The following is an 11,514-nucleotide window of genomic DNA, read 5'->3' as shown; positions in this document are numbered from 1 at the left end:
TTAAAAAGGAGCACCCTGTCTGACACAAGCAGTAAAGTCTGGTTGCATTGTTATTTTGTTGGATTTTTAGCATTTGCCTCTATTTTTCAGTACTTTCGGTACTTTGATATGTTGTCCAAAATTGGGGGTGTATGCATTTAACATAATAAAATCTTGGCATATCCAGTAATTCACCAAATAAATTTGTTTCATTAAATGTTTATGAATATCCATAGATTATTTCTAACCGGAAATTTTGATAGTACTCCATTAATAACTTTGTGGTATTAGACTTTAAATGAAAAGTTAAAAACAATGATTTTCACAAAGAAGACATCAAATTAGGCTGAAATTAAATTTTAGTGTCACGGAGCGTGATGATTCATATACAAAATTAAACCTTAAACAAATGGGGTGAATTTGTTTCACAAATAGGAAATAAAAATGTGTTCTATAATAATTAGTGGTCAAAACATTAGCTTCTTATGCAGTTAGATGGAGAAAAAATGAAATCACCAAAAAAAGAATATATACATTGAGGAATGGAAATTAATTCCTCCCACATAATCGGGGATATTATGCTTTTGACAAAAATATGTTTCCGGGAAAAAAAATCGCCGTGGGCCGATTTAGCCCTCCTATGCACCACCTCCTTTAGAAATCATTTATCTTGCCGGTTTTAGAATATGCGTGTGAAGTATGGGATGGGTGTAGTAAATTTGAAACTGAATTGTTAGAGAAAGCTAAAAGGGAAGCTGCCAGTATTATAACAGGCCTTCCATCGTATGCGCGTATAGAAGATCTAAATTTTGAAACTGGTTTAGATACTCTTTCAAATCTTCGAAAACGTAACAAAACTTCCAACTTTTATATAAAATGCATAATAAGTTATCTCCGGATCGTTTAAATGATCTTCTTCCACCTACAGTTCGAGAAAATAACTGATACGCTCTTAGAAATAACAGTGATTATCGAGTTCCTCCCTATGGGCTTTCTCTAACAAATCTCTCGTTTATACCTTCCACTACTAGTATTCGTAGTTGTAAGTTGTTAGATCTATCTGTACGATCGTTGCCTTCCATAATTTGTTCAAAAACTCTATAAACTCAAATGTACAACCATCTCCACCTATCTTATGGTGAAAGAAAGTCAAATATTTTACATACTAGATTGAGGCACAATTGTAGTGTTCTCAAATATGATCTGTATCGAGTAAATCTTGTTAATGATCCGTTTTGCACCTGTGGACATCCTTGTGAAAATGCCTTTTTATTTTTTCTTTGAATGCAAATTGTATGAATTTGAAATGTTTCAAAGTTTAAATGCCTTAGCGTTTGGTTTTGGATTTAGAACTTCTCCTGTTTGGAAATTCAGATCTTTCTGTAGACCTAAACTCTCTTGTTTTCCGACATGTGCAAAACTACATCATAGATTTTGCAAACCTGTGTCTATGTAAAGTAATCTATATATCTACTTTATGTTTATGGCAATGATGCTATCTCGATGATTTTATGTAATATATTTGTATGTTAGGAGATCACAGGGCGTCCATAAGTTGAAAAAAACTTGTGCCTAATCCTTTGTCACAATTAAATTGGCAATAAAATATGTTTAAAGTCAAGTCCTAAAGCATACGGTTAAAAAGAAGACGAGACATTCTATTATTTGTACATGGATCTATACTAGTTGTTATTGTATAGCGCATTTACACACAGGACCGTCCCAGGCTTGTAACATTCAGCGAAAGATAGGGAAGCTTTCTATCAGCCTGAATTCATTTGGCAGACTGTTCCAAACCTGGACCGCCTGATATCGGAAAAACCTATTTCCAAACTTTGTATAGTTAACTCTAGGTTGTACCAGAGTTAGTTCCTCTAAGATCGTAAATGGTATTGGACTATGTAATGAGATAATGCAGGCGTCCGGGAGATATTTTATGAATATTTTTAAAAACCTCGAGTGCCATCTCTTTTATTCTTCCGAAGTGAATGTAAGTTAATCTATTATAAGCTAAAAGATCTTTAAGGAGTTTGAGAGGGGTGGTAAAATCATAAATCATTTCCTTTAAACACAAAGCACGTTCCTGTATCTTTTCCATCTTGCGTGTGTATTTCTCACAGGGACTTGAGAATTAGTTACATTCTACATATATGTACATGTATTTGAACCTCCCCTAGTGTGTATAACACATTTTCAGACTTTTTTTCTCGTTTTTTTTTGGGGGGGGGGGGGGGGGGGGGGGGGCTATATTAAAATTCGGTAAAAATGACAATCCCCTGTCTGTATATAATGAACACCGGGTGATTTTTTTTACAGAAATACCATCCACTCCTATAGCTTTCGTGCTATCAAGTTCGGGTATAATGTTATTAATTTTTTTAGAGGGCTTGGTATGATTAAAACTAGTGGTTGCATTGTTGTTGGCGGTTTAAATAGTACATATGCTGGCGGGAGATGACAAGTCACCATCACCTTCCTGTTCAGTACCGTTGTCGTTAGCCACGTTTACAAAGAAATCATTAAAATCTGTACTGACATCGTTTTCTGAGTACAATAGACTGATCATTGTTACATTTGTTTGATAAAAAGGTTATATTAGGGGCCACCACTACAGCGATCAGTAAAATAGCTCTGTATGAACTGACATTTAATTTTGACAACTAGGTTACGGTTGTCTTATAGAGGTTCCAGTTTAAAGATATTTTACATGTTTTAAATTTATTGAAAAAACATTCGTTTCTTATGTTGTCATGTTAGTCCAACCGTCCCGACCTATTCCTAGGCATCCCATGTTAAGGAAGTGGTAACGGTTATATTTAAGTCTTTGTCGTTTTTTCGCACGTCCAATACCCCACTTTCTTCCATGTCTTTCACCATATGTCCACGATTATTGTCTGTTAGTCCAGCCGTCCCGACCTATTCCTAGGCATCCCATGTTAAGGAAGTGGTGACGGTTATATTATGGTCTTTGTCGGTTTTTCGCTCGTCCAATTCCCCCACCTTCTTTTATGGTTTGGGTTGGTTTGGTTTATTTTGTTTAACGTCCTTTTAACAGCTAAGGTCAATGTCTTTCACCCTATGTCCACGATTATTGTCATGTTAGTCCAACCGTCCCGACCTATTCCTAGGCATCCCATGTTAAGGAAGTGGTGACGGTTATATTATAGTCTTTGTCGGTTTTTCGCTCGTCCAATTCCCCACCTTCTTTCATGTCTTTCACCCTATGTCCACGATTATTGTCATGTTAGTCCAACCGTCCCGACCTATTCCTAGGCATCCCATGTTAAGGAAGTGGTGACGGTTATATTATAGTCTTTGTCGGTTTTTCGCTCGTCCAATTCCTCACCTTCTTTCATGTCTTTCACCCTATGTCCACGATTATTGTCATGTTAGTCCAACCGTCCCGACCTATTCCTAGGCATCCCATGTTAAGGAAGTGGTGACGGTTATATTATAGTCTTTGTCGGTTTTTCGCTCGTCCAATTCCCCACCTTCTTTCATGTCTTTCACCCTATGTCCACGATTATTGTCATGTTAGTCCAACCGTCCCGACCTATTCCTAGGCATCCCATGTTAAGGAAGTGGTGACGGTTATATTATGGTCTTTGTCGGTTTTACGCTCGTCCAATTCCCCACCTTCTTTCATGTCTTTCACCCTATGTCCACGATTATTGTCATGTTAGTCCAACCGTCCCGACCTATTCCTAGGCATCCCATGTTAAGGAAGTGGTGACGGTTATATTATAGTCTTTGTCGGTTTTTCGCTCGTCCAATTCCCCACCTTCTTTCATGTCTTTCACCCTATGTCCACGATTATTGTCATGTTAGTCCAACCGTCCCGACCTATTCCTAGGCATCCCATGTTAAGGAAGTGGTGACGGTTATATTATAGTCTTTGTCGGTTTTTCGCTCGTCCAATTCCCCACCTTCTTTCATGTCTTTCACCCTATGTCCACGATTATTGTCATGTTAGTCCAACCGTCCCGACCTATTCCTAGGCATCCCATGTTAAGGAAGTGGTGACGGTTATATTATAGTCTTTGTCGTTTTTTCGCTCGTCGAATTCCTCACCTTCTTTCATGTCTTTCACCCTATGTCCACGATTATTGTCAGGTTAGTCCAACCGTCCCGACCTATTCCTAGGCATCCCATGTTAAGGAAGTGGTGACGGTTATATTATAGTCTTCTCTACACTAAAATGTGCCTTCCAACATACAACAAAAACGCAAATATCCATTTGCCGTCTAGCCCGCCGTTTAAATAGCGGTCGGCGTTTAATGTCAGACATGAAAAATCATCAGTGATTATACAAGTGATATAAGGACAAAAATTGCCACTATTATAATACGTTTACATTTTTCAGGAGTAAAAAACAAATCCCCTTCACCGAGATCAACCTGCTCACTCAGGAAAAACCGGATAAATTTCCGGAAACCTGCGTCCAATGGCAAGGGAGAGTTCAGACTAACTACTTCCCACTGCAAGTTATCCTCAGGGGTAACATTGGAACCTATGTTAGATCCTCCTGTACAATACAGACACTGGCCATAACGAACCTATGTTAGATCCTCCTTACAATACGGACACTGGCCATAACGAACCTATGTTAGATCCTCCTTACAATACAGACACTGGCCATAACGAACCTATGTTAGATCCTCCTGTACAATACAGACACTGGCCATAACGAACCTATGTTAGATCCTCCTGTACAATACGGACACTGGCCATAACGAACCTATGTTAGATCCTCCTTACAATACGGACACTGGCCATAACGAACCTATGTTAGATACTCCTGTACAATACAGACACTGACCATAACGAACCTATGTTAGATCCTCCTGTACAATACAGACACTGGCCATAACGAACCTATGTTAGATCCTCCTGTACAATACGGACACTGACCATAACGAACCTATGTTAGATCCTCCTTACAATACAGACACTGGCCATAACGAACCTATGTTAGATCCTCCTGTACAATACAGACACTGGCCATAACGAACCTATGTTAGATCCTCCTTACAATACGGACACTGGCCATAACGAACCTATGTTAGATCCTACTGTACAATACAGACACTGGCCATAACGAACCTATGTTAGATCCTCCTTACAATACAGACACTGGCCATAACGAACCTATGTTAGATCCTCCTTACAATACGGACACTGGCCATAACGAACCTATGTTAGATCCTCCTTACAATACAGACACACAGACACTGACCGTTATGAACCTACAATACAGCCAAACAAAATGGTATGACCGCTCAGTACGGAACGACGGCTAGAAATGACCCCAACTCGCATTTACTGCGAAACGCAATAGCACACAGCACGTGCTACACTAGCTACATTATGTAGTACGTGTCGAACAAGACAAACTATTCCCGCTTTACTACGAAACGCGGGAATATTTTAGTCTTCTCTACACTAAAATGTGCCTTCCAACATACAACAAAAACGCAAATATCCATTTGCCGTCTAGCCCGCCGTTTAAATAGAATTACAAAGAAAGGGTGTTGCACTGATATTGATACAAAATTACAAACCTAAGTTCTGAGTTACTTGTAACATTTTTGATAAAGAATCGGCTACATAGCCATCTTTGCTTGATTCGCTCTTCCAGCGACCATGCCTTTTGAAACACCGTTCATTCACATCGTTATTTGCTGCAACAGTAGCACCCCCTGCCCGTAGTGAATGTAAACCGAACTCTTTCCCGTCTGAAACTAATTTTAATCTCTTGATAATAGCTTCTCTCGCTCCTGTATAACTGATGGGCTTATTTTTGTGAATAAGCTTACAAATGGACCCAGATCTGTATACCTGCTTAAACAAATATTCGTCGGACTTTAGATCAATCCCCGCTCGTTCTATATATCTTTTTAACATGGTGTGGGGACAGGCTGATGTACTGCCCTTACTTATAAAAACTTTATTGCCTTGGTGGTACTGATCTGTCTTACTTTTTCTTATAACAAGATAGAAATAATCCTGAAACATCTTAACATCTGAACAACGCAGACCACTAAGTTCGCTAAAACGCAAAAAACCTGAAAAACAAATCAGCATCATTGTCAAATCTCTAACTATTAACAAGTCCTCTGTCTGAGAAAACATGGAGCACAATGTAATTAAAATGTCAGTAGTGACCGGGGCCTTCTTACACACCGGCTTTTTGGCGACGCGCTTTGATGCCTCCACTAGACTGATGACGAAAGTGTCCGTAGTAGGATCGGTATGTCCACTGACATTGTGTGCCCATTTGATAGCATACATGGCCGTACTCAACACAGAATAAGTCGATCCTTTATCTAACAGATTGTTCATGTACAGAGCAACATGTACAGGACTGGCAGGTAGGGCGGGAAATCCATGAGAAGATATAAAAGTCTCCCATCTTTTGAAAGCGCCGTAATATTTACAGTTAGTGTTTTCACTTTTGCTTAACAAAATTCGCTCAGCCATCCCGGAGGATAGTCTGTCCAGAAACGACCCTTCCTTCACTCCGGAACCTCGGACAGCATTCTGGACCACTTGACGAAGTCCTAAGCCTGTCATAGACAAAAACATCAACATCAGTACATAGCCTCATACTGTCCTAAAATCTATCCTTAAGGCGATCATGGCGAATGCCAACACGGGTGACCCGAAACACCCGTTATTACCCCTACCCCTCATCGTGACGTTATTGTTAGATAGTACACGACGATCTTTTACATGTGTATCAAAAACACCTTGTGTACACAATAAAGGCCAAAATGGCGCTGACTTCCATTCGGGCACGATAATAGTGCCGTACGCTTTTTCGTTCTTCATTTTGTCGATAATTTTACAGACCAATCTAGGAGGCGGAACTAACCAATTATTATCCATGTACCAAGAAACAGAGAAAGTGTCGATTGCCTCTGTACCTACACACCACCATCTAGAATTAAAGCGTAGACATTTACAGTTGTAATCTGTCGCAAACCTGTCGACATCATGTGGCCCCCATAAGTTTTCACACAATTCAAACACCCAGTGTTGAACCGACCAATCGTCACAGTCCGTGCACCTGCTGAGACAATCAGCAGCGCCGTTTACCGACCTGGGTATCCATTGAGCACTGAGTCTTACCTCGTTAAAATCACAAAAAGAATTCAGTTCATGTGCAATTTTCTGTAAATTTTCTACCCTACTACCTACGTTCACAATAGAACAGGTGTTCTTGTTGTCTAATAGTAACTTTACGTTTTTACCTTTTACCTGACCAACTGTACTGTACAAAACCCGTTTTGCAGCCTCGAGCTCTCTCCATGTTGAGCTGAGCGATCTTTCATTCTCATTCCACGTACCTACCACATTTGTAGTCCGATACAACGGATCATTGTTCCCTGCCTTCGTATTGTAGGGCTTACCTGAAACCTCATCAGCAACCATACTTGCTACCGTAGACAGACCTACGTTAGATACGCAATTACGCATCACAGGGTTTCCCTCACATGGGGACAAAAACCCATTGTCCTCCAAGGCAACAATGACAGGTGTGTTATCTGTAAGGTCCCAATCATCGAAAGGGATACCAATACATGAGGAGGCATACCCTCCAAACCCGATGCCTGAAGCATCAGTGCACACTACAGCGGTGCAGGTACGAGTCTCCTTCAGTTTGGAGCCTTTGTCATTCAACTGACGTAGATTCAATAACCAGAACTCTATCTCGTCTAGAGCTGCATTTGTCAACATTACACACGCATTCCAGCTCACTCTGGATAGTAAACAGGTGTACAACTCACGTGTGCTCAGTCTAGCCCGACAGCCAATCACAGTCTGCATTGAAATAATCCTTCCTATGATACCCGCTACATACCTGGCACTGAACAATAGTTGACCTCTTTGAGTGACACGTGTCATCGTGTGGTCTAACAAAAGCAGCAAGCGTTCTACCCTGCCATTGGTTACCCTGACCACGCCTTCGCTCATCGACCACGTGTACCCTAGCCACGTGACGAACTGTGTCGGCTGCCATTCACATTTGTCTTGAGCAATGATGAAACCATAATCAGCCAATGACTGCTGTACATACCTGCTTGCCTCACTGGCCCCGCCTTCTGTCGCCTGACCTCCAATACCGTCATCTAAATACATGACTAGTTTGTAACCTTTTGAACGCACGTGCTTTACGACCTCCCTCAGCACCTTTGTAAACACGTATCCTGCCGTAGCGATACCAAAAGGTAGAATGTTGAACACGTAATAACTCATTTTACCATTAACTACATATGAAAAACCCAAATATGTACGGTGCTCAGGGAAAATTTCTATATGGTGATATGCTGATTTAAGGTCAAAGGTATACATGAAATCGCCAACTTCCATCATGTCTCGAGCTACTTTTACGTCTTCATATTTAAATTTAAATTTATGCAAAAACAAATTGATGTGCCTACAATCTAAAACTAGGCGTGGTTTGTCAGCCTTGTTATACGCTACAGTGAGTGGATTGACTACATCTGGGGCCGATGCGACTTCAGATATACATTTCAAACGTAACAGCTTTTGAATTTCTGATTGGACGAACTCGGGATTTTCCCTTGCCGACTTATTGTTATTCAAAATAGCAAAAGGTGGAACATCTCGGAATGGGATTCTATAACCCTCGCGTATAATAGCCAAAACTGCATTACAAGTGCCTTGTTTTTCCCAATGATTGAACTTAGTTCTCAGTCTGCCAACGGGCGAACAAATCGCCTCTTTTGAAATATCATTGTTAGCTGAAACATTGTGAATCATATTCTCGGTTACACTGGACTCACCTTGTGTATGAGACCCCGATTCATTAGAGCATACAGACTCAATACAAACATGCACAGAATTGCAAAAAATACTTATCTTGCTGACACCCGCTGATGACGATGCCTTGAGGATAGCGGGACACTCCATCCGCCAATGTCCAGGTTTGCCACATGCAAAACACATCCCTGGCCTCTGTGACCTCGGCGACACGCCTTTGTGATTATCCTGACCAATGGTAGACATATGCACGTTCCTCGTGTCGTCATATGGTGTGTATCTGCTCCTTCCACGTCCGGTTTTTGACTTGTTAGCTTTCAGTTTTTTATTTGCCCTGGCCCTGGCCCTGTCTATCTTTTTCTCGTCATCCGAGTCAGAGGCAATTGGGTTGGCAACATATTCCTCAACTGCCTTCCAACCGGCTTCGGACGTGTCTGCCAGCTTTACGAGTTTTTGGCGATAATTTATTAAGTCAATACCCTCAGCTATTTTGGCTTTTGACGACGAGGGTTCTGTATCGGCCAACTGGTTTGCCTCCACTAACTTGGATTTCACTTTTTCATTGAACTTATGTTGATCCTCACAACTTTTCTTAGTAAATTTGTGGGACTCGGCGCACAAAATGTTTTGTTGAAATCTGCATAATTGGGCTTCAGAACTGTCACAAAGCCTATTTTCCAAAGAACCGAGCCTAGCTGACATTAACTGATCCAACTGAGAGAGAATCTTGTTCTGGGACGATTCTATCGCCGAGTTCACTTGTTTGGAAATACAGAGTTCGACTTCGGGATCCATGATGCTTAATTAAAAATGGTATGACCGCTCAGTACGGAACGACGGCTAGAAATGACCCCAACTCGCATTTACTGCGAAACGCAATAGCACACAGCACGTGCTACACTAGCTACATTATGAAGTACGTGTCGAACAAGACAAACTATTCCCGCTTTACTACGAAACGCGGGAATATTTTAGTCTTAGTCGGTTTTTCGCTCGTCCAATTCCCCATCTTCTTTCGTGTCTTTCACCTTTTGTCCACGATTATTGGCATGTTAGTCCAACCGTCCCGACCTATTCCTCGGCATCCCATGTTAAGGAATTGGTGACGGTTATATTATAGTCTTTGTCGGTTTTTCACTCGTCGAATTCCTCACCTTCTTTCATGTCTTTCATCCTATGTCCACGATTATTGTCATGTTAGTCCAACCGTCCTGACCTATTCCTAGGCATCCCATGTTAAGGAAGTGGTGACGGTTATATTATGGTCTTTGTCGGTTTGTCGCTCGTGCAATTTCCCACCTTCTTCCATGTCTTTCACCCTATATTTACCATTGTATGGCACTGCCACTATATAACCCTACCAATTCAGTTGCGAGTTCACCAGCCTATGAACTGCCAACAGGAAGTGATCTCTGCTACTGGTAAGCGCGGGAAATTTGAATTTGAAAATTTCAAAACAAAAATCGCATGACAAATAAAAAATCGCAGATGGTAAATATAAGAATTGAACGCCTTTCAGTTGGAATTCATAGTCAATATGAATACCAACTGGACAGAGGCAAATTCAACATGAAGCGTTAAGGAAGTGGTGACGGTTATATTATAGTCTTTATCGGTTTTTCGCTCGTCCATTTCCCCACCTTCTTTCCGACTGTAACATGCGCGTGGAACAGTATCAGTCATGTGGTATTATGAGTGTGGTTGCGTCTTGTTTTGTTGCATGTTAAAACGATGCGATAGAACAGTGCTCACTTATGATGTTACAAGTGCCCAAGCATTGATGACGCGACGATACGCGAGCATACCCGTGGAATATATTATCATACATTTGCTATGGTGTGTGCTTGTAATTGTGTTGGGTGTTGAGATTATGCGATAGAACAGTGCTCGCTCGTGGAACATAATCATACCTGTGGTATTATGTGTGTGCGATAGACGCGACGCGAACATACACGTGATACAAATCATTCACTGTTAGGCCTAGTGATAAGCCATGATATACACATCATACCCTAAAATTATATAAACAACTTGACTACAAGGGAAATAATACTTGGGCATTACATTGTCTTGCTCTGACATGCGAAAATTATGAGTAGGTTTAATTCAAAGAATACATTATCTGCAAATAATTCTTTCAATCTTTCAATAATTTGACAGAGTAAATTGTAGACTACACCGGATCTGGGTAATAACGAAGGTCAGGATTTAGGAAGAATAATGTTAGCCTTAGGAAAGTTAGTTAAAAAGTAGAAAGTAGAAATAGATCCCGAATTTAGTCGCCTCTTACGAATCATGCAACGGGGACAGCAGGTACAATTCTTACGCCCTACCTGCAGGACACGTACTCTGCTATTAAAATATTTATGATTGAAGGGTTTATATCTGAATTTTTTGTCTGCTCAATAAAATTTGAAAATCTAGATAGTTATTCAGTTGGTGAATTAATACAAAGTGATGTAATTTCTTGAAAATTTGAGACATATTTCAGTGATCAACGCATAGCTTCTGGAGTAATTTCTCATAGGTCTGAGGAAAGCTTATCAATGAAGGTAGGGCGGATTTCTTTTATATTCTTTAATATTCTTTGGTGGCATCTTAGAAAGTGGATAATAATTGCATACTAATGTTTATTCCTAGATTAATCAAGGAGGTATTTTTTCTGCCTATAATGACATACATCGCGGTTTTCGTCAAGGCGACCCCATCGCCCCATATATTTTCATTTCGTGTGTCGAAAGTTTAGTA

The 11,514-nt window shown here is 40.5% G+C and overlaps 1 protein-coding gene across 1 annotated transcript; it reads right to left on the bottom strand.

Moving 5' to 3' along the window:
- Nucleotides 1–4,211: 4,211 nt before the first annotated feature.
- On the bottom strand, nucleotides 4,212–9,885 carry LOC117316677. The gene is made up of 2 exons (XM_033871383.1): nucleotides 7,392–9,885; nucleotides 4,212–6,545 (listed from the first exon to the last, which is right to left on the bottom strand). The coding sequence occupies exons 1-2, from the start codon at nucleotides 9,559–9,561 to the stop codon at nucleotides 5,533–5,535; spliced, it is 3,183 nt and encodes a 1,060-aa protein (XP_033727274.1). The 5' UTR covers nucleotides 9,562–9,885; the 3' UTR covers nucleotides 4,212–5,532.
- Nucleotides 9,886–11,514: the final 1,629 nt, after the last annotated feature.

This window comes from Pecten maximus, chromosome 18 (genome assembly GCF_902652985.1).
Source record: "Pecten maximus chromosome 18, xPecMax1.1, whole genome shotgun sequence".
In the NCBI taxonomy this organism is placed as follows: Eukaryota; Metazoa; Mollusca; class Bivalvia; order Pectinida; family Pectinidae; genus Pecten; species Pecten maximus.
This window is presented reverse-complemented; position numbering and strand designations above follow the sequence as displayed.

Bases quoted from the DNA above. Each gene is read 5' to 3' on its own strand.
- LOC117316677 (XM_033871383.1), bottom strand. From the start codon at position 9,561: ATGGATCCCGAAGTCGAACTCTGTATTTCCAAACAAGTGAACTCGGCG. The intron at 6,546-7,391 runs GTAAGCCCTACA...TGTCTATGACAG, and splicing joins GGTTGCTGATGAGGTTTCAG to GCTTAGGACTTCGTCAAGTG.